General features: G+C 50.0%; 2 protein-coding genes across 2 annotated transcripts; both read left to right on the plus strand.

Moving 5' to 3' along the window:
- Positions 1 to 972: 972 nt before the first annotated feature.
- Positions 973 to 7,134, plus strand: LOC142471105 (vomeronasal type-2 receptor 26-like). The gene is made up of 2 exons (XM_075577901.1): positions 973 to 1,132; positions 6,230 to 7,134. Exons 1-2 carry the CDS (start codon positions 973 to 975, stop codon positions 7,132 to 7,134), a joined length of 1,065 nt encoding a protein of 354 aa, XP_075434016.1.
- Positions 7,135 to 14,885: 7,751 nt separating this feature from the next.
- LOC142471107 (extracellular calcium-sensing receptor-like) lies at positions 14,886 to 27,037 on the plus strand. The gene is made up of 9 exons (XM_075577902.1): positions 14,886 to 15,007; positions 16,494 to 16,785; positions 17,800 to 18,537; positions 19,050 to 19,277; positions 19,526 to 19,649; positions 22,276 to 23,175; positions 25,558 to 25,701; positions 26,122 to 26,192; positions 26,873 to 27,037. The coding sequence occupies exons 1-9, from the start codon at positions 14,886 to 14,888 to the stop codon at positions 27,035 to 27,037; spliced, it is 2,784 nt and encodes a 927-aa protein (XP_075434017.1).
- Positions 27,038 to 27,603: the final 566 nt, after the last annotated feature.

The following is a 27,603-nucleotide window of genomic DNA, read 5'->3' on the forward strand; positions in this document are numbered from 1 at the left end:
CCTGGGCTCTGCAGGATGTCGTAACTCGTAGGCAAGAGGCTTGCCCTGAATCGCGTGGGAGATGCACTGAGACTTTGGATTTCCAACCATGGGAGGTATCTTCACCCATCTTCTCTTTCATGTTTGTAGCATTCGATTCTACTTTGAGCTATTCATAGGGTCAGCCGTTCCTCTCGCTAATGAGATAAGACGCAGGGCATTCCTACTGTATAAGTTAATGACGCCAATTGCATTTCTCTCTATGGGATAAGATCGTCTCACAAACAAGATTCCTAACAGTTGATAAGTTAAGTGGGGTCTCCCTCTGATGGGATAAGAGAGTGTCTCTAGCAGTGGATTCCTAGAAGTGAACAAAGTCAACATTTTTCTCATTCATACTGACCCTACAAACTTACAGACGATGCTAATACTGTGTATTACATCAGAGAATCCCGCACTACGGAAACACTATTAACTTATAGAATCATGTTTGTAAGACGCCCTTTTATCCCATCACAAGGAGGTTCCTCTGATCCTATTAACTTCCTCTTAGGTTCTGCACTCTATGAAGTCCATCCGTTTCCAGGCTAAAGACGACAAAGACGTGTATTTCGACTCCAATGGGGACATCCCCGCTCTGTACGACATCGTCAACTGGCAAATGACTTCCTCGGGAACCATAAAGCACGTGAAGGTCGGGAGTTACGATGTAAGTGCCGGGCAAGGAGACACATTCGTGGTGAACACCAGCGCCATCCAGTGGGCAGCGGGGGATACACAGGTATGGGCAGAACTCTGCACTAAATAGTAATGAGACTCAATCAATGCCCCACCTGGGGAGGAGGTCACCTCTACGGGTGAGAGATAGCTCAGTGCCTGCACCTGTTCTTCCCTCTCTCTGTATAACTGTATAAAGATGAGAGAGATATTTGTCTCTCATTTCTCTGTATATAAAGGTAATAGATGTCTCAGTCTCTGTATATACACTTGAAAATGAGGTATCTGTCTCCGCCCCCCATCTCTCTCAAGGTCCCTCTCTCCATCTGCAGTCAGAGCTGTTCTCCGGGTTTCAGGAAAGCAGCTATAGAAGGGAAGCCTGCCTGCTGCTTCCAGTGTGTCTCCTGTCCCCAAGGGGAGATCTCCAACTACACAGGTGAGGGATGACCTTCATCTCCAAGGTCACTTAAAACTGTGGTCCATGTTTTCAGAGTAGCATCAAGTAGATCATTCTTGTGTTGATCATTCAGTTTCAATAGAAACATCTCAATAACTTTGTGGAACCACAAGAACGTTTTCTGGAACCATGTATGACCCCATCCCGAACCATCCCTCTCACTCCCTAATTCCAATCTCACTCATTGCTGCTAATGGAACTCCCTTTCATTAAAGGCAGCTCATACTCCGCCCTCTTCTGTAGCGTGCACACTATATGGTTTTAGATCCTGTAAGACCAGTAGCACCTATTAAACGGAGAGTTTGTTGAGTTTGTGGTATGAGTCACGGAATACCTAAAATCCAGAGATCCCCGATCTGTGCCCAGACCCCTTACTGTCTGCTGTCACCAGAGCCTGCAGGGTAGGCTCAACCCTGTTATATCCCCTATTAGATTCCTTCAGACATAGGTCACCACTAGCCGACACAAGGAGCTACACTGGCGACACACTTTATCGCAGTGCGGCCAGATCCGCAAGCCGGGAGATTTCCCGGCTTGCTAGTGGCCGCCCCTCGGCGTGCCGCGCGTCATAGACGCGCGGTCACGCGTCTTCGGGAGCCTGCGCCCCCTGCACGCGCGTCCAGGGCTCCCCGAGGGAGCCCTGGTGTCCCGCGATCGCGGGACAGCGGCAGGGGGTTCCGGGGGACCCGGCGGACCCGGCAGTGGTAGGGAGAGCGCCCCGATCGGAGGGCGCTCTTCCGCTGCTTCGGCGCGCGCCCGTCACACTCGGGCGCGCGCCAGGCTACTGCTGCGGCACAGAACGGGCAAATGCTCGAATAAACTGTGCCGCAGCAGTAATGAGCATTGGGTCTTTTATGGGTATAGTAATCCAACTCCCCTTGACAGTTACAACATAAACGGGCAAATACTGAAATAGAAAGGGCTAGGTAACTGTCCTCCAGGATGCAGCTGGGGCATAGCGGTCTTGGGCTATTTTAGTCCATGTGGGTGACTCAAGCTGAGCCCAAGTGCAGTCCAAAATACAAAACAGTCCTCTAGGGAAACGATGAACAAAACAGGCTAGTTGGTTCCAGACAGTCTAGCTCTGTGTTGTTTGTAGCCTCCTTGCTACTCAACTGGTGTGGTTCGGACTTCCACCCACTGAAGCTGGATGCCCCAAATACAGTAGATCAGCGTTTCCCAAATGGTGGGTCGCGACCCGGCACCGGGCCACGGCACCAAAATTGCTGGGTCGCAGCGAGGCTGGCCTCGCAGTGTCTCCCGTCCTCCCGTGGTCCCGTGCGCTTGCGCAGGGCCCGCTCCCTTCCCCCCCCCCCCCCCCGCTTCCAACGTGGGACGGAAGGGGAAGTACCAGCTCCTCTGCGGCCCGCACGTTATGTGGGACGGAGGGGGAAGTACCAGCTCCTCTGCGGCCCGCACGTTACGTGGGACGGAGGGGGAAGTACCAGCTCCTCTGCGGCCCGCACGTTACGTGGGACGGAGGGGGAAGTACCAGCTCCTCTGCGGCCCGCACGTTACGTGGGACGGAGGGGGAAGTACAAGCTCCTACTGCGGCCCGCTTCCCCCTGTGGCCAGCTTCCCGAGCTCACCTCCCGTGGCACCCCCTGCCATGGCACCCCCTCCCGAGCCCCCCTCCCATGCCCCCAAGCCCACCTCCCGTGCCCCCAAGCCCACCTCCCGTCCCGGGCAGATGGGATATCGGGGGCAGCAGGGGAAAGCGTCCGGCGGCAAGGTAAGTCATCCCACCCAGTCACTGCCTCCCACCCAAGTGCCCCTGGCCCCCTCCCTCCCACCCAAGTGCCCTTGGCCCTGTCTCTCCCACCCAAGGGCCCCTGGCCCCCTCCCACCCACCCAAGTGCCCCTGGCCCCCTCCCACCCACCCACCCCTGTGCCCCTGGCCCCCTCCCACCCACCCAAGTGCCCCTGGCCCCCTCCCTCCCTCCCACCCACCCAAGTGCCCCTGGCCCCCACCCTCCAACCCACCCAAGTGCCCCTGGCCCCCTCCCACCCACCCAAGTGCCCCTGGCCCCATCCCTTCCACCCACCCAAGTGCCCCTGGCCCCCTCATGTGCCCCCCACCCAACCCAGTGCCCCTGGCCCCCTCCCTACCACCCACCCAAGAGCCCCTGGCCCCCTCCGTCCCACCCACCCAAGTGCCCCTGGCCCCCTTCCTCCCACCCACCCAAGTGCCCCCTCCCTCCAACCCGCCCAAGTGCCCCTGCCCCCCTAAGTGCCCCTGACCCCGAAAAAGTGCCCCTGGCCCCCTCCCACCCACCCAAGTGCCCCTGGCTCCCTCCCTCCCACCCAATTGCCCCTGGCCCCCTCCCTCCCACCCAAGTGCCCCTTGCCCCCTCCCTCCCACCCAAGTGCCCCTGGCCCCCTCCCTCCCACCCACCCAAGTGACCCTGGCCCCATCCCTTCCACCCAAGTGCCCCTGGCCCCCTCATGTGCCCCCCACCCAACGCAGTGCCCCTGGCCCCCTCCCTCCACCCCAAGTGCCCCTGGCCCCCTCCCTCCCACCCAAGTGCCCCTGGCCCCCTCCCTCCCTCCCACCCAAGTGCCCCGGCCCCCTCCCTCCAACCCAAGTGTACCTGGCCCCCTCCCTCCCACCCAAGTGCCCTTGGCCCCCTCCCTCCCACCCAAGTGCCCCTGGCCCCCTCTCCAGTCACTCACATCCGTTGTTGCCTGTAATTCACTGTTTGTGTCTGTGTGCGTATAGGGGAGAGCGAGTGTGTGTGTGTGTGTGTATCTGTATCAGTGTGTTTGTGTGTATCAGAGTGTGTGTGTATCAGTGTGTGTGTGTATCAGTGTGTGTGTGTGTGTGTAGCAGTGTCTCTGTGTGGCTGCATGTGTGTCAGTGGCTGCGTGTGTGTGTAAGTGGCTGCGTGTGTGTCAGTGGCTGCGTGTGTGTGTGTGTATCAGAGGCTGTGTGTATGTATCAGTGTGTGTGTCAGTGGCTGCGTGTCTGTCAGTGGCTGTGTGTGTGTGTGTGTATCAGTGGCTGTGTGTGTGTGTATCAGTGGCTGTGTGTGTGTCTGTGTGTGTATCAGTGGCTGTGTGTGTGTGTGTATCAGTGGCTGTGTGTGTGTGTATCAGTGGCTGTGTGTGTGTCTGTGTGTGTATCAGTGGCTGTGTGTGTGTGTGTATCAGTGGCTGTGTGTGTGTATCAGTGGCTGTGTGTGTGTCTGTGCAGGCCCTATAGGCCAGTATAGGCGATAAAATTTTTAGTGGGTCACGAAGGAGAAGTTCAAAAATAACCGGGTCACGGAAAAAAAAGTTTGGAAACCCTGCAGTAGATCCCTTCAAGGGAACAGAAGGAAAAAGTGGCTCCTGGCTACCTAGCACTGTGCAGTGGGGACCACAACCCACCAAAGCTGGAGACCTCAAGATTGGCTCTCCAGTTAGCTCTCTTCCAGGAGAGACCTCTGTTATCCACAGCCACGCTGGGATTATCCACAGCAGTCTCTCTAATTCGAGACTCCCCTCTGATGTTCCAGCACTCAAATTGCCTCCCGCCGAAGTTACACACCATGACTGAAAGAGGATCCTCCCCGTGAGCTCTCCTTTAGCTCCCGGTACTTTGCTCTGGCGCCCAAGCACACAACTCTGCTAGGTCGCATCAGACAACTGCACTGGGCCTCTTCAGGATCCTTTGCTGAACACCGTACAGGGGCTCTCGCAAAGTCTGTTACCAGGGTTCTCTTGCTCATTGGGTCTGTCCTGGTTACATTAGCTGGAGTTCCCATTCACAAAATAGATGGGGTGGTCCTCTCAGCAGGTGGTCTACCCCTCCTCATCCCCCAACAAAGTGCACACAGACAGATATCAGGCCCATACAATAGGACTAGTACACACATTCCCATAAAATGGGTCCCCCTTTCCTGGCATACCATGTCCAACTCTGATGTCATTGACCAAGAGTCAGTCCAGCTTAACCCTTGCATGTCCATAACCTCTTGAACAGAGCGGTATCACTGTTTTTCTAACATTTCTACATATAAATACATAGGCAAGCCCCCTGTGCCCAACATTAACCCACGGCTGCCCATTGTACTACAGATAAGACTGGTCAGGACTTCACCTTTATTTTTGGGGGGAGTCCTGCTGCCCATTTGATCCCAGTATGCTGCATACTGTGGGTTAGGGGACTCCGTAGGAATGACTTGGAAGCTCTTCCGTCCAGCACGAGTGGAGAAGCTACTGCTATGGTACCTATTTATCTGCAAACATTTGGAGGATCTGGTAGCTACACCACTATTAAGAGCATGATCCATGTGACAGGACCATGAAGTGACAGCAGGAGAGGGTGTATGAGAAGAGCAGGGATATAACATGGCATTCTTGTGTCAGACTGAGTTTCTTTAGCAGCAATGTGTCCCCAGTATTAGAAGTATCTGCAGCTCGACCATTCAGTTCTGTTGTATTTTCCCATTCCTGGGAAGAGATAAAGATTATGGGAAATCTTATTGATGTCTTGGACACATGGAACTTCCTGTACCACAAGTGACATCATCAGAAAGGCAACCTGGGGACCTCTTTTTTTCTACCTTCCAGAGTTCCTTCTAGGGTCGCCTTTCTGTCCAAATACAGTATTTAAGTCACCTCAGTGAAGTATTTTACTAGTTTTATATCATGATTCTGTGTCCCGCTCTAAACGCACTTACTCACCCTCTTGGGGAGATAATAAAGACTCACATTCACACCTCTTCCTTCTTTCTCTTGAAGTTTTCCACTTCATCAAAAATTGTAAGATGTTTGGTCACAGATTCCTTTATTTTATTGTTTGCTTTTATTTAGTGTGGGATTATTACTGTTTTATATTTATATTGCCAAAATTTCCCGCCATATAACTCTTCCTCTAAGTGTTCCTAAACCTGCTCCCTATAAGCCCTCTTAGTCTTCCCCTAACTGCTCTTATAACCATTCCCTCCTCCTCTAACTAATCCTATAATTGTTCCAAAAAACTCTTCCCTTAACTGCTCCGATAACTTGTTCTACAGTATACAGTATCTCCTTTGATAAATGACAAGCTATGTATGCTCCACAAACCAAGATATATGTTTTGGTCTCTTTCAGACTCCATTGACTGCCTTCGATGCCCGTGGGACCAGTTGCCCAGTGTCCAACAGGACACATGCCTCCCAAAGACCATTGAGTTTCTGTCCTATGAAGAGTCCTTGGGTGCTGCTTTGGTAGCCACTAGTGTCTTTTCCTCCATGATCCCAGTTGCCCTCTTGGGGCTTTTTAGTAACTACAAGACCACTCCCATTATCCGAGCGAACAACTACTCTCTAAGTTGTCTTCTTCTGGTGTCCCTGTCCCTCTGCTTCCTCTGCTCTTTGGCTTTTATAGGTTACCCCCAACCTGGGAAGTGCCTCCTTCGCCAGGTGACATTCGGCATGGTCTTTGCCCTGTGTGTCTCCTGTGTCCTTGCCAAAACGGTCATCGTTGTCATCGCTTTCAATGCCACCAAGCCAGGCAGCAGCCTAAGGAAGTGGACAGGGACAAAGGTGTCCTACATTGTCATTGGACTGGGTGTCCTTATTCAGCTGTGCTTGTGCCTCACGTGGCTGTCAAGCTCCCCTCCCTTCCCAGAATACAACATACAAACCCAACCAGGGATTATCATTGTTGAGTGTAATGAGGGCTCTCCTACTGCCTTCTGGTGCATGCTGGGTTATCTTGGGTTCCTGGCCACCATCAGCTTCATCGTTGCCTTCCTGGCCAGGCGGCTCCCTGGCAACTTTAACGAGGCCAAGTTCATCACCTTCAGCATGTTGGCCTTCCTCAGTGTCTGGGTGTCCTATATCCCAGCCTCCCTCAGTGCCCGTGGCAAGTACACCGTGGCCATGGAGGTCTTCGCCATCCTGTCCTCCAGCTGGGCTCTGGTGGTCTGCATGTTTGTGCCCAAGTGCTTCATTATCCTCTTCAGGCCAGATCTGAACACGAGAGACAATTTAATGGAGAGAGGGAAAAAATAGAACAAAGAAGGATCAACCATTGGAGGTCGCCTCTAAATGATATTATTGAATATTTGAGCTCTCTCTCTCTCTGTCTTTCTATCTCCACCTTTCTCTTCATGCCAGACATTCACTCTCAATTTTTTTTCTTTCTTTTTACTTTATATCTTTGATGTACTGAAGGTGCAAGGAACATAATTTCAGTGATGTACAGTATGTTGTGTGTTAAAGGATCAGTCCCAGGTAAGAGCAAAGTGACTTAATGGCAGTGACACAGACAGAAGGGAGCTATGAGTCTGTCCCTTCCCCCGCAGGATGACATAGTGACACAGACAGAAGGGCGCTATGAGTCTGTGCCTCCCCCCGCAGGGTGACAGACAGAAGGGAGCTATGAGTCTGTCCCTCCCCCCGCAGGGTGACACTGTGTAAGGAATCCGCTCCGCGGTTTATGGTTTGCCTCACCTTGCAGACTTGTGCAGTCCTGGAACACTCCTCCTGTTATTTACTGCAGCCTGGATTCTCTCACCAAAGCAATACTGCCACACACTCCCTCTGGTATCTACTGCAGCTGTGCAGCCTCTCACTGCAACCTAGACTTGGATTCACTCATTGGAGCAGTACCTTCACACCCCCTCCGGGGATTGGCCTAGTCCTTTCCGGATGTCTTTCTGTTCTGCCACAAGCTCCCGCTTGTTCTCCTGTGCTGAAGCGGAGGTTTCGCCTTGCGTCCTTCAGCTTCCTTCAAGCTCCCGCTTGTTCTCCTGTGCTGAAGCGGAGGTTTCGCCCTGCGTCCTTCAGCTTCCTTCAAGCTCCCGCTTGTTTTCCTGTGCTGAAGCGGAGGTTTCGCCCTACGTCTTCAGCTTCCTGGTTTCCTGCACTGAAGCAAAGGTATCCCCTACGTCTTCAGCTTCCTGCTTTCCTGCACTGAAGCAAAGGTATCCCCTGCGTCCTTCAGTCTCCTGATTTCCTGCACTGAAGCGGAGGTTTCCCTGTGTATCTTCAGCTTCCTGGTTCCTGGGGTCCTACTTTTTCCCTAATCTAGAGAGGCCGTGTCCTGGTTCCTGCGCTGTTACAGAGGATTCCCCAGCCCGCTCAGGACTCTTGTGCTGTAGCACTGGTTCACCCGTGCAGCAAAGCGGTGTGCTACTCTGGTCTGCTTACCATCTCCTGTGACCAGTACCATGGGCCATGGTCGTCGCTCGCGCAGAGGACAACCCCGCACTCCTAAGCTGAAGCGGGGCTCTCCTGACTACCTGTTGCCAAACTCTTGCTTGAACAATGTTTATCCTGATGTCTCCTGTCCTGACCCTGGCTTGTACAACTACGACGCTGTCTTCTCCTATCCTGATCCTGCTACGTATGACAACGAATTGCGCAATCCGGATCAGCCTGCGCGGTCTCAGGTCGGTGCTTTTACAACCCTACCTCAGCCACACGGTCCGACCCTGGTTTGTGGCGAGCAGAACCCTGACACACAGTGACACAGACAGAAGGGAGCTAGGAGTCTATCCCTCCCCCCGCAGGGTGACACAGTGACACAGACAGAAGAGAGCTATGAGTCTGTCCTTCCCCCCGCAGGGTGACACCGTGACACAGACAGAAGGGAGCTATGAGTCTTTCTCTAGGCAACTGGTCCCACGGGCATCGAAGGCAGGCAATGGAGTGTAAAAGAGACCAAAACATATATCTCGGTTTGTGAAGCACACATAGCTTGTAATTTATACGAGGAGACATATATTGAGAAGTTATCGGAGCAGATAAAGGAAGAGTTACATGGAATGATTATAGAAGTAGATAGATTGGTAGGGAATGGTTATAGAAACACATAGGCGAGGCATAATAGGAAGCAGTTAGAGGAGCAGTTGGAGATTAGTTATAGAGAGCCGTTAAAGGAGGACTTATAGAGAGCAGTTTGTGGAGCAGGTGATGGAGGGCTTTTAGGGAGATGTTACTGGAACAGTTAGAGGAAGAGTTATAGGGAGGCAATTATTGGGAATATAAGTATGATACATTAATAATCACACACCAAAGAAAAGTAAACATTAAAAGTAAGGAATCTGTGAACAAAGATCATTGAATTGTTGATGCAGTGGAATACTTCCAGAGAGAGAAGGAAGAGGTGGGAGTGCGGTGGTCTCTAGTATATCGCCATGGGGGTGAGTAAATGTATTGATCATGGAACCATAATATAAAGTTAGTAATATACTTCACTGAGGTGACTTGAATATCTGGACAGAAAGGAGACCCTAGAAGGTTTAAGTACTCTTTTATTAAAAGCATATTGAACTCTGGAAGGTGGAAAACAGGAAGTCCCCAGGTTGCCTCTCTGATGATGTCACATGTGGTACAGGAAGTTCCACGTGTCCAAGATATAAATGAGCTTTCCCATAATCTTTAGCTCTTCCCAGGAATGGAAAAATACAACGGAACTGATTGATCGAGCAGCAGATACTAAAAAATAAAAAATATTAAATGTTCCCAGCACACAAAAGAAGGAAAATGGGGGAATGGTGAACCAAAAAGTTTAATAAGCACAACACGAAGTGAGTGAAAAAACCACAATACAAAAAGGGGGAGGGAAGGGAAGGGGTGGGATGAACAAACGTAAAAGTATAGGGGAAAAGGGGGGCGGCAAAGTTTCGGGTTATGAACCCCTTCTTCAGGCCCGTTCCCAAAAGACACAGGGTATCTAATGGTACTTCCTTAGTCCCTATACACGTCTCCCAAAGAAAGCACCAAAAACAAATGGGCAATGACACATGGATGTATCCTAGTAGGGAATAATGTAACCAGGTATATAATCTATATATATATGCATATAAGTGTCAAAAGGAGTGCCAGTGGGCGTGACTAAATGTATACAACAACAAAAAACAAAGATGCCAAAAGCTACTTCCAATGTGACAAAAATACACAGTGCAATACCTATATATTCTCTTGTAAAGGGGTCATTTAGTTTAACCCTTTGGCCAAAGCGTCTTAAGCCGGCTGCCAGTTACAAGGCATGACCGTTAGCAGGTCCTAACACTACCTGAGTTAAAATTCTTATTTACCTGTATAAGTATCCCAGCAAAATGAAACTGACCTGCCAACTTGGAAAGTGGGGAGGGGCCAGCTTAAACCTTGGGGGGGAGGGGCCACTACCCTCCCATAAGCAGCTGAGACCAGCTGCACGCAGGAAATACACAGATTCCCATGGGCATGGACCAACGGGAGGTAATGTGTTACCAGTGCCCACTAGTTCTATGCTCAGTCCCCTTCATGATAGTGTGCCGTCTTACAAACCAAACATTGATTGCACTGTGGCGGTCTGTACCGTGGTCATCTCTTTTTTCATGCCCGACTCGTTGCCGCAATCTCTGCGTGTTTTCGTTGTGTACACAGCACGCCGCTCCTTTACGCAGGCCCCCCCCACCCCCACCCTCACGCTCATTGGTTTTTATGCTGCCACCGCATTCGGTATTTGCCCTTTTGACTCTCAATGCAGTGCCGTGCGTCCGTTGGTGTGCACGCGCCAGACCATCGCCATGCCGAATCGGAAAAAAGACGCTTTGGTGGTGCGCACGCGCCGAATGACCGCCGTGACGACCGGAGGACGCGCTACCAGTGCGCATGCGCCGGGCAAAGTATCAGGATTCGCAGAGGATGCAACTGGCTCACGCTGGTTTCCACGGATGCTGTGCGCTTTACGATAGAGGCGCCTGCACTCACAATGATGTCAGCAACATGATGGTGCCTCATGTAAACACATACAGCACGTGACGCCATTTTCGCAGTTTTAGTGACTTTGTCATTGTTTTGTGGTAATCGTTTGATTGCTTGGATTTATTGCTTGCACTGTGGTGTGTGTGTGTAAATATATATATATATATATCTCAAATAAAAAGATCAATTGTGAGCACATTCACATGTCTTACACAGGTCTGCAACCCCGCCTTTCGCCATTATCCACAGCATACGGCGCTTCCACTGCAGCAAGGGATTCTGGGAAATGACATGCAAATGAGCACATAATGTGTCACCTTTTGCCTAAAAACCCATTGTTACATGGAGCCCATATAAGCTAATCCTCGCTGTTAACACAGCTTTAAAGCACAGCATGGGATTAGATGCAAAGCCAGAGAAACCACTCGCAGACATGTTTCAACCTTACTGGGTCTCATCAGTGTGAAGTTGGTTGTACTGCTGGCTTTGCAATTTTCAAGACTGTAGGGTTTACCATCACGTTTTAAGTTATGGTGGGTGAAAAAGGTGACAAGGAACCTCTTGTTGCCTTTTTCACCCACCATAACTTAAAACATGATGATATATATATATATATATATATATATATATATCTTATACTATATTAGTGAAAGCACTGTATGTTTGCCTGCCTGCCTGGATGTCCGGTGTCCCTAGGGGAAATCTCATTGGTCCCTTGGGTCGCCCGCCCCCGCACACCTCTCATTGGCCTGAGGCGGAGTGACGGGCCAAAGGACACACAGGGACACACACACACACACACACACACACACACACACCTCTCTCTGTCCTCTCACCCCCCCCATCACACTCACCTCCCTCTCCACTCACCTCCCTCCACCTCCCGCTCCACTCACCTCCCTCCCGCTCAACTCCCTCCACCTCCCGCTCCATTCACCTCCCTCTCCATTCACCTCCCTCCCGCTCAACTTCCTCCCCGGCGCGGGGCCGCTCAACTCCCTCCCCGGCGCGGGGACAGGCAGTGGGCAGGGCAGCCTGCCGCTGCCTCCACTCACCTCCCGCTCCCTCCACCCACCTCCCGCTCACCTCCCCTCACCTCCCACTCACCTCCCCTCACCTCCCGCTCACCTCCCTGGCGCGGGGACAGGCATTGGCCAGGGCAGCCTACCGCTGCCACGCGGCACCTAACCTCCCTCCCGCTCAACTCCCTCCCCGGCGCGGGGACAGGCAGTGGGCAGGGCAGCCTGCCGCTGCCTCCACTCACCTCCCGCTCCCTCCACCCACCTCCCGCTCCCTCCACTCACCTCCCCTCACCCTCCACTCACCTCCCCTCACCTCCCGCTCACCTCCCGCTCACCTCCCTGGCGCGGGGACAGGCATTGGCCAGGGCAGCCTACCACTGCCACGCGGCACCTAAGATGGCGGTGGAAGGAGGGACCCCTTCCTCCCTCGTGGACTAACTAACATGGCGGCGGCCAGAAGGAGAGGTCAGTGTGTGTGAGTGTGTGAGTGTGTGAGTGTGTGACTGAGTGACTGAGTGTGTGTGTGTGTGTGTCTGTGTCTGTGTGTGTGTCTGTGTGCGTGTGTGTGTGTGTTACACATTGTCTCAGACACTGTAGAGTGGGGACCGGAGCTACACATGGGGGGTGGGGGTGGGGGGGGGTCAGGAGCGGAGAAAGATACAGGGGGAGTGGAGAGGAGGGACCAGTCAATTTAAACCAAACCAACCCCCCTCCTGTCCACTGCCCCCCCCTCCTGTCCACTGCCCCCCCTCCTGTCCACTGTCACCCCCCCTCCAGGCCACTGTCACCCCCCCCCCCTGTCCACTCTCCCCCCCCCCTGTCCACTCTCCCCCCCCTCCTGTCCACTGTCACCCCCCCTCCTGTCCACTCTCCCCCCCCCTGTCCACTCTCCCCCCCCTCCTGTTCACTCTCCCCCCTTCCTGTCCACTCTCCCCCCCTGTCCACTCTCCCCCCCCTCCTGTCCACTTTCCCCCCCTCCCATCCCCTCCAAATAGTCACCTATTGTTCCACCATTTCTAAATAATACTACCTATTACGCATTTACATCCCGGGCAACGCCGGGTCTCTCAGCTAGTATATATATATATACCTATGGTGTTTCTGTCAATCTTCCCTTACATACCCCTGAGGAAGGTCCTGTGTAGAGGATTGAAACGTTGGTATAGATGTACCACTTTTCAAAATACACTTGTTTTGTTGTGTAGACAAACTACCATTTGTGTGCTGCCTCGTGCTTGCCTGACTTTGGAACGGTATCGTACACCTATATTATATATATGTGACATGCACCAACCGCTTATATTTCAACCCAACCCTTCTTTTTAGAGGAATCTGGATATTTAACATCCAACTGGACATGCGGGAGTTTTCCTCGTGGTTTATATATTGATTAAGCTAAATCAAGGTTCATATATAACACCTACGAATTGTGATCGTTGTTTTAAAGTTTGTATTTTAAATGAAAAAAAATGATCTTTATATATTTCATATTTCGTTTTCTTTGCCATTTAGGACCTCGGTCAGAATTGTGTTTCTATTATCCCATTACTAATTAGTCACTAACATTAGTTTAAGCTTTTTTTCTTTCTCCAGAGCTTGAGAAAGGACCTGTTCGATCTGAAACGTCGCTCTGAATTTATTCTTGGAATTCATGACGTGTTCGTGCGTTAAATAAATAAATGTTGGTATTTTTCTCAATCCTGGAGGGCCGTGGACCTTTTCTTTGCCAGTCATCTGCTCCTCTCTACATACCAGCTCTGATGTCTCGCTCTGCCCCTGCTCGTCTCCTGCGTTCTGCCCATAACCGTCTCCTCTCTGCCTCTTTCACCTCCACTGATCTCTCTGGCCTTAACACCTTTTGTCTCACTGCCCCATACCTGTGGGACTCCCTCACACTCCATATACGCCAAGCACCCTTGCTCCCTCTTTAAGTCAAACCTCTAAACTCGTCTCTGAAATGAAACATCCCTATAGCCTGGGGTCATGGCCACTGTCCCATACCCAGAGTGTGGCCAAGCACTGCCATCTACTGCACTTACTGTATCTCTCACTTTGCCCCTGCGAGTCTTCTGCGTTCTACCCATAACCATAACTATTCTTATCTGTACATATAATGGTTCTCCAAATCTCTCACTGCCAAAGCAGGACACAATATGTTGCTTCCTCTCATTGCTAGGGCCGTCACACTGACACTGCTGTCATGTGTCCCTCGTGGGAATGGATGAGCAGGAAAATAGAGAGATGTGTATTTGGGATTAGCACTGATTCCCAGGGTGCTGTCATTTCTTTGATAAGATAATTAATGGGAGATGGTGTAATTAATATCTGCAATCCCTGGACATCTGCACACCTTATAAAAACTGATACACTAGGGCACACTGTATGCGTGACACTGACAGACTGAGGGAGCCCCTGTCCTGTGTGTGTGACACTGACAGATTGAGGGAGCCTCTCTCCCTGTGTGTGTGACACTGACAGACTGAGGGAGCCTCTCCCTGTGTGTGTGACAGTGACAGACTGAGGGTCCCCTCTCCCTGTGTGTGTGACAGTGACAGACTGAGGGAGCCCCTCTCCCTGTGTGTGTGACAGTGACAGACTGAGGGTCCCCTCTCCCTGTATGTGACAGTGACAGACTGAGGGTCCCCTCTCCCTGCGTGTGACAGTGACAGACTGAGGGAGCCCCTCTCCCTGTGTGTGTGACACTGACAGACTGAGGGAGCCCCTCTCCCTGTGTGTGTGACAGTGACAGACTTAGGGAGCCCCTCTCCCTGTGTGTGTGACAGTGACAGACTGAGGGACCCCTCTCCCTGTGTGTGTGTGACAGTGACAGACTGAGGGAGCCCCTCTCCCTGTGTGTGTGACAGTGACAGACTGAGGGTCCCCTCTCCCTGTGAGTTAGAGATGAATCACAGACACAGACAGAGCTGCTGTTTATACAGAATTGGAAGATTGCTCCCCGTTATAATGTGGGGGTTATACACATTAGCTGTGGAAGTGTGTATGTGCTGGGGGTCAGGGCGAGGATGCAATCTGTCTGGTGGAAATATGAATGATTATCTGAGCGGGGCTGGAGACGTTATTATTGGAGAAACTTTTCCAATTCACGTGGGCAGAAGCTACATCGAAAACCTTTTCACAAGCAAACCTGCAGATCTTATATGTGAGACGTAAGTTTTAATTGAATATTGTCATCTTTGTTGCTATGTTGGGGGACACTGTTTGTGTGACACTGACAGACTGAAGGAGCTCATCTCCTTGTGTGTGTGACACTGACGGACTGAGGGAGCCGCTCTCCCTGTGTGTGTGACACTGACAGACTAAGGGAGCCCCTCTCCCTGTGTGTGACACTGACAGACTGAGGGAGCCCCTCTCCTGTGTTTGCCACACTGACAAGCTCAAAAGACACTGTGTGTGTTTGTGACACTGACAGAGTGAGTGAGTGAGTGTGTGTGTGTGTGTGTGTGTGTGTGTGTGTGTGTGTGTGTGTGTGTGTGTGTGTGTGTGTGTGTGTGTGTGTGTGTGTGTGTGTGTGTGTGTGTGTGTGTGTGTGTGTGTGTGTGTGTGTGTGTGTGTGTGTGTGTGTGTGTTTGTTTTTGTGACACAAACACACTCTGTCACGGGAGACAAATGCTTTTAACACCTTTGATTGAGCAAAGCAAGAGATAAAATAAATGGTCATTTATTTATACAATGAACATACACAGCTTGGTTTACAATTACAACGAAAAAAATACACTTACTAGTTACGATGTTAAGTCTTGTTACAGGATGGAATTTAGATGGAACTGTTACCGCATGATTAATCTCAGATGGAACTTATTCCTGATGGGCTGCACCGATTATTATAGGGTTAAAACTCCCTATACCTAACCTGGCCAGCCAATCTCTGTGTGGGAATAAATTATCCCACCTATCCTTGACTTTGCCAGTTCTTTGTAGAGTGGCACCGGAAGCTTCATAGCAACTGGGCATGTGCGACAAACGCCATCTTTTCCCTTTTGTCATGCTAGACCCCCTGCCGGCTTAGCGCCAGAAAGTCTGGACAGAGCAGCCATTTGGCAGGATGGCTTATTGAAGTCTCTTCCTTCACCCCTCCTTGCTAACACAGGGTCTAACGCTTCCCTACCCGTGTTAACACATGGTTAACACCTTCATATCCTGGACGGCCTTTGAAGCATTGGGGCGGGGTAGCTTCCTCTGTTTCCTATGCAAAAGGACCTTCATCCACACTGAATGTCTTCCTCTGAACATTACTTTACCAAAAACATAACCCTTGAAGACTTTTATACATCATTTTTGTATATACTGTACCTTTATAAAAAAATTGCGGCATAACCTTTCTAATGATTTTACTCCAGCAGCGCTCACAGCCAAAACGCAGTGCTCCAGGACCTTCCTAGCCGAAGTTAGCTAAACGCTATGCGCTCTCATTTAATTCATGAAATTATTGCCGCCACCTTATACCTGGTGGGACACACACAGACATGTTTAATACATTTGCAATGTTGCAGCCACTAATGGGCACAGAGCTAGCACTCTATAATTCCCCAATATGGCTCAGGGGCACCCAGACGGGCATAATACCTTTATTCGTTGGCCTGGGTACCCCCTCACCATCACACACACGGTTTATGACATTTTTTTTCCCTCTAGGTTTGTATTCCAGTATTATCAGACCATGCGAGCGATGATATTTGCTATAGAAGATATTAACTCAAACCCCGACCTCCTCCCCAACATCTCCCTGGGCTTCCAGATATTTGACTCCTGCGTCTCCATGAGACGGGCAGTAGAGGGGACATTCTGGCTGCTGTCGGGAGGAAAAGGAAGCATCCCCAATTACCGGTGTCACAGAGGGCCTCCTCTAGCAGGTGTCATTGGAGATGCTGCGTCCACACGCTCCATCCTATTGGCCCACCTGTTGGGACTGTACAGATACCCACAGGTAAGAGAGGTACGAGTGTGTTATAAATTGACTTGAAATAAGAGTAACATGAGCATCGGTCTCATAACATGGGTAAAGAGCTCTCCAACCTCCACATGTACAGTACAAACCTTTTCAGATCTTACATGTCTACTTTCAATTGTAAGCACTGGTCATTCATTCATTAATCTCTCTCTCTCTCTCTCTCTCTCTCTTTCTCTCTCTTTCTCTCGCTCTCCCGCACTCTCTCGCAGAGGGTGCAGGAGTAGAAAGGAGCAATGTTTGCTGGAGGAGAGAGAGAGAGGAGGCAGGGGCTTCAGGAGGAGAGAGAGGAGTAGGTGTTGCAGGAGGAGAGAGAAGGCAGAGGGTGCAGGAGGGGAGAGAGTCAGGCAGTAAGGGAGAGAGAGAGGTGCAGTAGGAGAGAGAGAGAGGTGCAGTAGGAGATAGAGAAGGCAGGGGTGCAGGAGGAGAGAGAGAAAAAAAAGAGAGAGAGTGATGCAGTCAAGCAGTAAGGGAGAGAGCGAGATGCAGTAGGAGAGAGAGAGGTGCAGTAGGAGAGAGAGGGGTTTCAGTTGTTGATAGCGAGATAGGATGCAGTTGGAGAGAGAGAAGGCAGTGGTGCAGTTAGAGAGAGAGAAAGAGAGAGATAGAGAGACAGGGGTGCAATAGGCAAGAGAGAGAGAGAGAGGTGCAGTAGGAGAGAGATAAAAGAGAGAAAGTTGGCAGGGTGCAGTAGGAGATAGACGGTGGTCATTGTGAACATGTTTTCAATTCATGTATGACCTTTGGGACTACATACATGCATGCATACATACATACATGCATACATACATACATACACATTGTGCCAGGCTCTGTATCCCCCTGTACCAGCCCTATATGTGCCAGACTCTTTATCCCATCTGCTAACACTACATGTGAAAGGCACTGTATCCCTTAGGCCAGTCCTAAAGGTGCCAGGCTATGTATTCCTGTGCCCGACTAAACGTTCCAGGCTCCTCACTCCACCTTCATCTCCTCTCCATCTCCTTTCAGATCAGCTATCTGTCAACCAGCTCCCTCCTGAGCGACCGTGCACAGTTCCCTTCCTTTTTCAGGACTGTCCCCAGCGATGTCTTCCAGTCCCGAGGGCTGGCACAGCTGGTGTCCTACTTCAACTGGACATGGGTGGGGCTGCTGGCTGAGGACAATGACTATGGGCAGGAGGGCATCTTGGCCACCAAGATGGAGATACTGAGATCTGGGGCCTGTATAGCCTTCATCGATTTCATACTGACCAGCCGGCCCGACCGCAACAGCCCCCACCTCTCAAGGGTCATTGCAACATCAAATGCCAATATTATTGTTGTCTTCTCCAGTGATTTATATTTTATTCCGGTTGTAGAAGAGCTGTTGAGGCGCAATGTCACGGGGAAGAGCTGGGTGGCAAGTGAGTCATGGTCAACCTCAGCCCTGTTATCCAAGGAGCAATACTGGGGCATCCTACGGGGCACCATTGGCTTTGCACTACACAGCGGGCAGATTCCAGGGTTAATAGAGTTTCTTAACGCTGGCTACCTCAAAAAGACTCCAGATGACATCTTCATGACTGAGATTTGGGAGCAGCACTTTGTCTGCAAATGGGAGAGACCAGGGACTCCTTTGCCCAACGGCACCAGACTCTGCACCGGTCAGGAGTCTCTGGGAAGCACATTTCACAATATCAATTTTCTCGGGATGACCTACAGCATTCACATTGCTGTGTCCGCTTTGGCCTGGGCCCTGCAGGATGTCGTAACTCGTAGGCAAGAGGCTTGCCTTGAATCGCGTGGGAGATGCACTGAGACTTTGGCTTTCCAACCATGGGAGGTATCTTCACCCATCTTCTCTTTCATGTTTGTAGCATTCGATTCTACTTTGAGCTATTCATAGGGTCAGCCGTTCCTCTCGCTAATGAGATAAGACGCAGGGCATTCCTACTGTATAAGTTAATGACATCAATTGCATTTCTCTCTATGGGATAAGAGGACGTCTCACAAACAAGATTCCTATCAGTTGATAAGTTAAGTGGGGTCTCCCTCTGATGGGATAAGAGGGTGTCTCTAGCAGTGGATTCCTAGAAGTGAACAAAGTCAACATTTTTCTCATTCACACTGACCCTACAAACTTACAGACAATGCTCATACTGTATTACATCCGAGAATCCCGCACTACGGAAACACTATTAACTTATAGAATCATGTTTGTAAGACGCCCTTTTATCCCATCACAAGGAGGCTCCTCTGATCCTATTAACTTCCTCTTAGGTTCTGCACTCTATGAAGTCCGTCCGTTTCCAGGCTAAAGACGACAAAGACGTGTATTTCGACTCCAACGGGGACATCCCCGCTCTGTACGACATCGTCAACTGGCAAATGAGTTCCTCGGGAACCATAAAGCACGTGAAGGTCGGGAGTTACGATGTAAGTGCCGGGCAAGGAGACACATTCGTGGTGAACACCGGCGCCATCCAGTGGGCAGCGGGGAATACACAGGTATGGGCAGAACTCTGCACTAAATAGTAATGAGACTCAATCAATGCCCCACCTGGGGAGGAGGTCACCTCTACGGGTGAGAGATAGCTCAGTGCCTGCATCTGTTCTTCCCTCTCTCTGTATAACTGTATAAAGATGAGAGAGATATTTGTCTCTCATTTCTCTGTATATAAAGGTAATAGATGTCTCAGTCTCTGTATATACACTTGAAAATGAGGTATCTGTCTCCGCCCCCCATCTCTCTCAAGGTCCCTCTCTCCGTCTGCAGTCAGAGCTGTTCTCCGGGTTTCAGGAAGGCGGCTTTAGAAGGGAAGCCTGTCTGCTGCTTCCAATGTGTCTCCTGTCCCCAAGGAGAGATCTCCAACCAAACAGGTGAGGGATGACCTTCATCTCCAAGGTCACTTAAAACTGTGGTCCATGTTTTCAAAGAAGCATCAAGTAGATCATTCTTGTGCTGATGGTTCAGTTTACACAGAAACATCTCAATAAATTTGTGGAACCACAAGAACTTTTTCTGGAACCATGAATGACCCCATTCCGAACCATCCCTCTGACTCCCTAATTCCTTTCTCACTTATTGCTGCTAATGGAACTCCCTTTCATTAAAGGCAGCTCATACTCTGCCCTCTTCTGTAGCGGGCACAATACATGTTTTTAGGCCCTGTAAGACCAGCAGCACCTATTAAACTGAGAGTTTGTTGTGTTTGTGGTATGAGTCACAGGATACTTAAAACCTGGAGATTCCCGATCTGTGCCCAGACCCCTTACTGTCTTCTTTCACCAGAGCCTGTAGGGTAGGCTCAACCCTGTTATATCCCCTATTGGATTCCTTCAGACATAGGTCACCACTAGCCCGACACAAGGAGCTAATGAGCATTGGGTCTTTTATGGGTATAGTAATCCAACTCCCCTGGACAGTTACAACATAAACGGGCAAATACTCAAATAGATAGGGCTAGGTAACTGTCCTCCAGGATGCAGCCGGGGCATAGCGGTCTTGGGCTTTTTTAGTCCATGTGGGTGACTCAAGCTGAGCCCAAGTGCAGTCCAAAATACAAAACAGTCCTCTAGGGAAACGATGAACAAAACAGGCTAGTTGGTTCCAGACTGTCTAGCCCTGTGTGGTTGGTAGCCTCCTTGCTACTCAACTGGTGTGGTTCGGACTTCCACCCACTGAAGCTAGACGCCCCAAATACAGTAGATCCCTTCAAGGGAACAGAAGGAAAAAGAGGCTCCTGGCTACCTAGAACTGTGCGGTGGGGACCACAACCCACCAAAGCTGGAGGCCTCAAGATTGACTCTTCAGGTAGCTCTCTTCCAGGAGAGACCTCTGTTATCCACAGCCACGCTGGGATTATCCACAGCAGTCTCTCTAATTTGAGACTCAACTCTGATGTTCCAGCACTCAAATTGTCTCCAGCCGAAGTTACACACCATGACTGAAAGAGGATCCTCCCCGTGAGCTCTCCTTTAGCTCCCGGTACTTTGCTCTGGCGCCCAAGCACACAACTCTGCTAGGTCGCATCAGACACCTGCACTGGGCCTCTTCAGGATCCTTTGCTGAACACCGCACAGGGGCTCTCGCAAAGTCTGTTACCAGGGTTCTCTCGCTCATCAGGTCTGTCCTGGTTATATTAGCTGGAGTTCCCATTCACAAAATAGGAACACGGGGCGTAGCCAATCAGTGGCGGGATAATCATAGATGGGGTGGTCCTCTCAGCAGGTGGTCTACCCCTCCTCATCCCCCAACAAAGTGCACACAGACAGATATCAGGCCCATACAATAGGACTAGTACACACATTCCCATACAATGGGTCCCCCTTTCCTGGCATACCATGTCAAACTCTGATGTCATTGACCAAGTGTCAGTCCAGCTTAACCCTTGCATGTCCATAACCTCTTGAACAGAGCGGTATCACTGTTTTTCCAACATTTGTACATATAAATACATAGGCAAGCCCCCTGTGCCCAACAATAAGCCACGGCTGCCCACTGTACTACAGATGAGACTGGGCAGCAGGTCAGGGCTTCACCTTTATTTTTGGGAGTCCTGCTGCACATTTGATCCCAGTATTCTGCATACTGTGGGTTAGGGGACTCCGTAGGAATGACTTGGAAGCTCTTCCGTCCAGCCTGAGTGGATGAGCTACTGCTATGGTACCTATTTATCTGCAAACATTTGGAGGATCTGGTAGCTGCACCACTATTAAGAACATGATCCATGTGACAGGACCATGCGGTAACAGCAGGAGAGGGTGTATGAGAAGAGCAGGGATATAACATGGCCTTCTTGTGTCAGACTGAGTGTCGTTGGGAGCAATGTGTCCCCAGTATTAGAAGTATCTGCAGCTCGATCATTCAGTTCCGTTGTATTTTCTCATTCCTGAGAAAAGCTAAAGATTATGGGAAATCTCATTGATGTCTTGGACACATGGAACTTCCTGTACCACTAGTGACATCAACAGAAAGGCAACCTGGGGACCTCCTGTTTTCTACCTTCCAGAGTTCCTTCTAGGGTCTCCAATCTGTCCAAATATTTAAGTCACCTCAGTGATGTATTTTACTACTTTTATATCATGATTCTCTGACCCGCTCTAAATTTACCTACTCACCCTCTTTGGGAATACTAAAGACTCACATCCACACCTCTTCTTTCTGTATCTGGAAGTTTTCCACTGCATCAAACATTGTAAGACGTTTGGTCACAGATTCCTTTCTTTCATTGTTTGCTTTTATTGATTATTATATTTATATTATAATATAATTCGTGCCCTATAATTTTTCTTCTAAATGTTCCTAAACCTGCTCCCTATAAGCCATCTAAGTCCTCCCCTAACTGCTCTTATAACCATTCCCTCCTCCTCTAACTAATCCTATAATTGTTCCAAAAAAATCTTCTCTTCTTCTCCGATAATTTGTCCTATACAGTATCTCCTTTGATAAATTACAAGCTATGTGTGCTCCACAAACCGAGATATATGTTTTGGTCTCTTTCAGACTCCATTGACTGCCTTCGATGCCCGTGGGACCAGTTGCCCAGTGTCCAAAAGGACAGATGCCTCCCAAAGACCATTGAGTTTCTGTCCTATGAAGAGTCCTTGGGTGCTGCTTTGGTAGCCACAAGTGTCACTTCTTCAATGATCCCATTGGCCCTCTTAGGGCTTCTCAGCCACTTCAGGGCTACTCCCATTATCCGAGCCAACAACTTCTCTCTAAGTTGTCTTCTTCTGGTGTGCCTGTCCCTCTGCTTCCTCTGTTCTTTGGCTTTCATAGGTTACCCCCAACCTGGGAAGTGCCTTCTTCGCCAGGTGACATTCGGCATGGTCTTTGCCCTGTGTGTCTCCTGTGTCCTTGCCAAAACCGTCATCGTTGTCATCGCTTTCAATGCCACCAAGCCGGGCAGCAGCCTAAGGAAGTGGACAGGGACAAAGGTATCCTACATTGTCATCGGACTGAGTGTCCTTATTCAGCTGTGCTTGTGCCTCACGTGGCTGTCAATCTCCCCTCCCTTCCCAGAATACAACATACAAACTCAACCAGGAATCATCATTGTTGAGTGTAATGAGGGCTCTCCCACTGCCTTCTGGTGCATGCTGGGATATCTTGGGCTCCTGGCCACCATCAGCTTCATCGTTGCCTTCCTGGCCAGGCGGCTCCCTGGCAACTTTAATGAGGCCAAGTTCATCACCTTCAGCATGCTGGCCTTCCTCAGTGTCTGGGTGTCCTATATCCCGGCCTCCCTTAGCGCACGTGGCAAGTACACCGTGGCCATGGAGGTCTTCGCCATCCTGTCCTCCAGCTGGGCTCTGGTGGTCTGCATGTTTGTGCCCAAATGTTTCATCATATTGTTCCGACCCAACATGAACTCGAGAGAACGTCTCATGGGGAAAGACAGAAGTCAGAGTTAGAATATGACATTCATCCATAAATGTTTACTTTTGAGGTTATATTTAATGTATAGTTACTCATCTCACTGTTTATTCTAAGTAAATAAATGTAAAAAAAAATGTTGTTCAAGTGATAGCAGAAAATATGTTTTTTTGTGCGTATTATGAAGCAAACTCGTTTCATGCCCTTCCCACCTATCCTCATTATCCAGGTAACTCCTCGCTTAACTCCTCTGATTTCTCCATATAACATCTCCCTATAACTCCTCATATTGTTCTATATAACAGCTCACTCTCAGTATAACTTTCTCTATTATCCCATACAATTGCTCCCTATAACCCTTCCTATTACCCTATATAAACACTCCCTGTAACTCCTCCTATATAACCGATTCCTATATCTCCTACTATTTCCCTCATACCGTGTCACCCTGCGGGGGGAGGGACAGACTCATAGCTCCCTTCTGTCTGTGTCACTGTGTCCCCCTGCGGGGGAGGGACAGACTCATAGCTCCCTTCTGTCTGTGTCACTGTGTCACCCTGTGGGGGGAGGGACAGGCTCATAGCTCCCTTCTGTCTGTGTCACTGTGTCACCCTGCGGGGGGAGGGACAAGCTCATAGCTCCCTTCTGTCTGTGTCACTGTGTCACCCTGTGGGGGGAGGGACAGGCTCATAGCTCCCTTCTGTCTGTGTCACTGTGTCACCCTGTGGGGGGAGGGACAGTCTCATAGCTCCCTTCTGTCTGTGTCACTGTGTCACCCTAGGGGGGGAGGGACAGACTCATAGCTCCCTTTTGTCTGTGTCACAGTGTCACTCTGCGGGGGGAGATACAGAATCATATCTCCCTTCTGTCTGTGTCACTGTGTCACCCTGCGGGGGGAGGGACAGACTCATAGCTCCCTTCTGTCTGTCTGAACATTTTCAATCTCATCCATTCCCACGAGGGACACATGACAGCAGTCTCAGTGTGACGGCCCTAGCAAAGAGACAAAGCAATATATTGTGTCCTGCTTTGGCAGTGAGAGATTTGGAGAACCATTATATTTACTGATAAGAAGAGTTGTTGTGATCCTCAGCAGGGGACCACAACACACTGTACACATATACAACACAATCCCCAAACAGTGCATTGTGGGTGTGAGTCAGTGTCAGTGGTCCAGCAGCCTCCCAATCCTGGGTATGTTGGGTTATGATGGTGCCGGCACACCGTGGGAGCTCATCTTGTACTGAACATGTTGAAGGCCTGTTCCTCTATAATGTGCTTCAGTACCACTGTGTCTTTATCGCCGGTGAGGGTCCCCTCCTGCGGCTCCTGCTCTCCTTTCCCCTCAGGAACTGTAACTCTCAGCTCCATGTGCACTCTGCCTGCAGACCTGGAATGAACCTGCTGTAATCAGGTCCACAATCTACTGTCATAGCTGCCATCCCCTTAATAACTTCTCTCCCTATTAGTACCTCCTTCTTCAGCAGCTTCTCTTCTGGCTCCTCATAGTCACATGTCCAACGGAGAGGAACCTGCTAGGAACCTGTGTGCCATACACGGGGTTACATCCTCCTCCTGCTAAAGCATTGATGTCCCCATCAAACAAGATAAGACCACCTTCGTACATTTATCTAAGACAACAGATGCCTCCTCACTAGGTACACAATATCATATGTACAGTGGAACCAACACACAGACCGTTCTTACAGATTGGGTCAGAACTACACCAAATGGTTCCACATATTCCAGGGTCACCTATTCCTAATGTCATTGGCACCATCCATTTAGTCGTAATAATCATGGCAAAGAGAAGAAGACTCCAATGGTGGATAAAATCTATTTTATTCGACGGAAAAGGTAAGAAGTGAAGAACTCGGGAAATGTGCTTAACTGATAAGCAAATATGGCAATCCAACTGTCCATGGGCTGCCCCTTCGATCCTCCGGTGTTTAGTTTCTGTGGTGTGTCTGCTAGCACCTCCTTCTCGGTGTCCCGAGGGTCCCGGTGCCGGGTTGTGGTCTGATGCTTGGAGCTGGCTGATTTCGCTGGTGGGGGAGCACGATTGAAATGTAACGGTCCTGTCCCAACGCCTTTTTGTGTTCCCCATTTAAATAGGAAGGCCCACCATGACACATTCTCATTGTCAAACTCTCTCCTGATAGATAACAGTTATTTTGTGTTATGCTGAAAAGACTACCCCTGCCTTCTTGAAAACAAGGACTAATCCCTGTTTGGATAAAGCTGCCAGAGTTCTGAAACCAGCATGGAGCTGGTTAATTGCAGCGACTCAATTAGCCAGTATCCACCTGGACTACTCAAAGCTCAGTGAAATAGCCTCATGTGAGACACAGGGGGGAGATTTCCTCAGCATGACGGTGGTGACATGAGGAGAGGGTCTTGAATACACAGGAGGACTGTGCATTGACAGCAAAACAAAAGAGGACCAGACCTCTTTTCCTGGACACAGAGGTCCCAGGAACCTCCCAGAGGCTGAACACTTAAGCACACCAAGGCACCTGGACACCACTGACCTGAAGGGTCACCTGCTTTTAGGTACCGCTGAGACATTGGGGTGGTTTACTGTTAAGGGGCTGATCCTCCCAGTCTTGTAAGAGAGGGACTGGGGGAAGTAAGTTAGCCCTTACACAGGGATAGGTGTTTGTGGTTTTTGTATATTTTTGTTTGCTGTGCTGTTTAAAAGGGACAGGCGCAATAAAGCCATATGTTCATTTCACCCGAAACGGTGTCCATTTGCACACCTCCGCACACATCTCTGACACTTCCCCTAACTCATTTTTTTCCATTCTCGGTCACCTCTAACCCGGGCCTCTCACGTGGAAGGCGTGAATTCTACCACTGGTCCACCAATGCATTTATAAACTTTCCTTGGCGCTTTGTGGATGAATAAATAAAATAAATATACTGACTTGTGTCCTGGAACAGGATTGTACATTTTTCCGTGTTCCTTTGCAGCTCTCAGAATAACTGTTTCTCCCAAGTTAAGCTGCACGTTTTTCCCCTGTTCTAGCAGCCCGTGCTGTTGTGTAAACTGCAACATTGTTGACACGTATTCCCCTCTTTACACAGCCACTAGTCGGTTGCCCTGGCAACCTCCCAAATTCTCATTGCCATGAGTTTGGTTTAGCCCTGTTGTTCCCCTGCCCCTGTTTAATTGGATTGGTCCTCAGCCTGTTCCTTCCTGTCACAGGAAAGTGTGCTTCCTTTCCCAACAAGCTGCCTAAGTGAGTGCACTCTCCCCTCCATTCCTCCCTCTGTAAAGGCAATCCTTTTTTACCTTCCCCCCCAAATCAAAGCACCTTCCTCTCAGAAAAGCACTCTCTCTCACAACGCAGAACACATTCCCATCATTAGGTCATTCTCCTGACAAGAGAACTCTGCCAATTATAACCTTGTGCAAGTACTTTTATTTCTGTTAACTCCCCCCAATAAAGCTGAAGAAAATAGAAGGACTTTGCATGCTTTAAAAAAGGGGACGAGTTAAGCTATCTGGATTTATTCGCATGCTACATATAACCCTGGGTCCAGAACAACTTGATAGTCAACAACGATGAAAGTCATGTGAAGCTCAGTATGTGCAGAGACCTCATGGGCTCGCTCTGAATGCACAGGGAACAAGTGATGGCGATGGGTGTAAGACAGATGACATGTCTCCCACCTCTTGTTCTTCGATGATAATATGACTCCCATATTTTGATCCCTGAAGGAGCTTGTGCAGATTATAGAGTATGGGCAGAGGATGGGGTACCAGGAGGTGCTTGGCTCCGGACTCAAGTTCACGTACCTCCTACACCTCAACAAGTGGTATCAGGAGAACTTAGAGATGGGGACAATGAGGAGGATGAAGACACAACCAGTTTTCCCATCATAAATCTTGGTGATGTCAGAGAGGTGATACTCAGGTGCGAGGTTTGGAGAGGGAGTCAGTGTCCCATAGCTCCCTTCTTTTTGTGTGACTGGGTCACCATTCAGTGGGAGAAAAAAACTACATGTTGCATAGCTCCCTTCTGTCTGTGCCGTCATGCAGGCCTAGAGATAGACTCATAGCTCCCTTCTGTCTGTGCCATCCTGCAGGCCTAGAGAAATGCTCCCTTCTGTCTGTGTCACTGTGTCACCCTGCGGGGGGAGGGACAGTCTCATAGCTCCCTTCTGTTTGTGTCACTGTGTCAACCTATGGGGGAAGGGACAGACTCATAGCTCCCTTCTGTCTGTGTCACTGTGTCACCCTGCGGGGGGAGGGACAGACTCATAGCTCCCTTCTGTCTGTGTCACTGTGTCAACCTGCAGGGGAAGGGACAGACTCATAGCTCCCTTCTGTCTGTGTCACCCTGCGGGGGGAGGGACAGTCTCATACACTGCCGACACACTTAATTGCAGTGCGGCCAGATCCGCAAGCCGGGAGATTTCCCGGCTTGCTAGTGGCCGCCCCTCGGCGTG

Source organism: Ascaphus truei, chromosome 20 (assembly GCF_040206685.1).
Source record: "Ascaphus truei isolate aAscTru1 chromosome 20, aAscTru1.hap1, whole genome shotgun sequence".
Lineage (NCBI taxonomy): Eukaryota > Metazoa > Chordata > Amphibia > Anura > Ascaphidae > Ascaphus > Ascaphus truei.

Excerpts from the sequence above, each read along its gene's own strand:
- LOC142471105 (XM_075577901.1), top strand. The coding sequence starts at position 973 with ATGAGGTATCTGTCTCCGCCCCCCATCTCTCTCAAGGTCCCTCTCTCC. Across the intron at positions 1,133-6,229 it reads GGAGATCTCCAACTACACAG|ACTCCATTGACTGCCTTCGA; the intron begins GTGAGGGATGAC and ends GGTCTCTTTCAG.
- LOC142471107 (XM_075577902.1), top strand. The coding sequence starts at position 14,886 with ATGAATGATTATCTGAGCGGGGCTGGAGACGTTATTATTGGAGAAACT. Across the intron at positions 18,538-19,049 it reads CCTGGGCCCTGCAGGATGTC|GTTCTGCACTCTATGAAGTC; the intron begins GTAACTCGTAGG and ends ACTTCCTCTTAG. Across the intron at positions 23,176-25,557 it reads TCTCATGGGGAAAGACAGAA|GAGGACTGTGCATTGACAGC; the intron begins GTCAGAGTTAGA and ends TTGAATACACAG.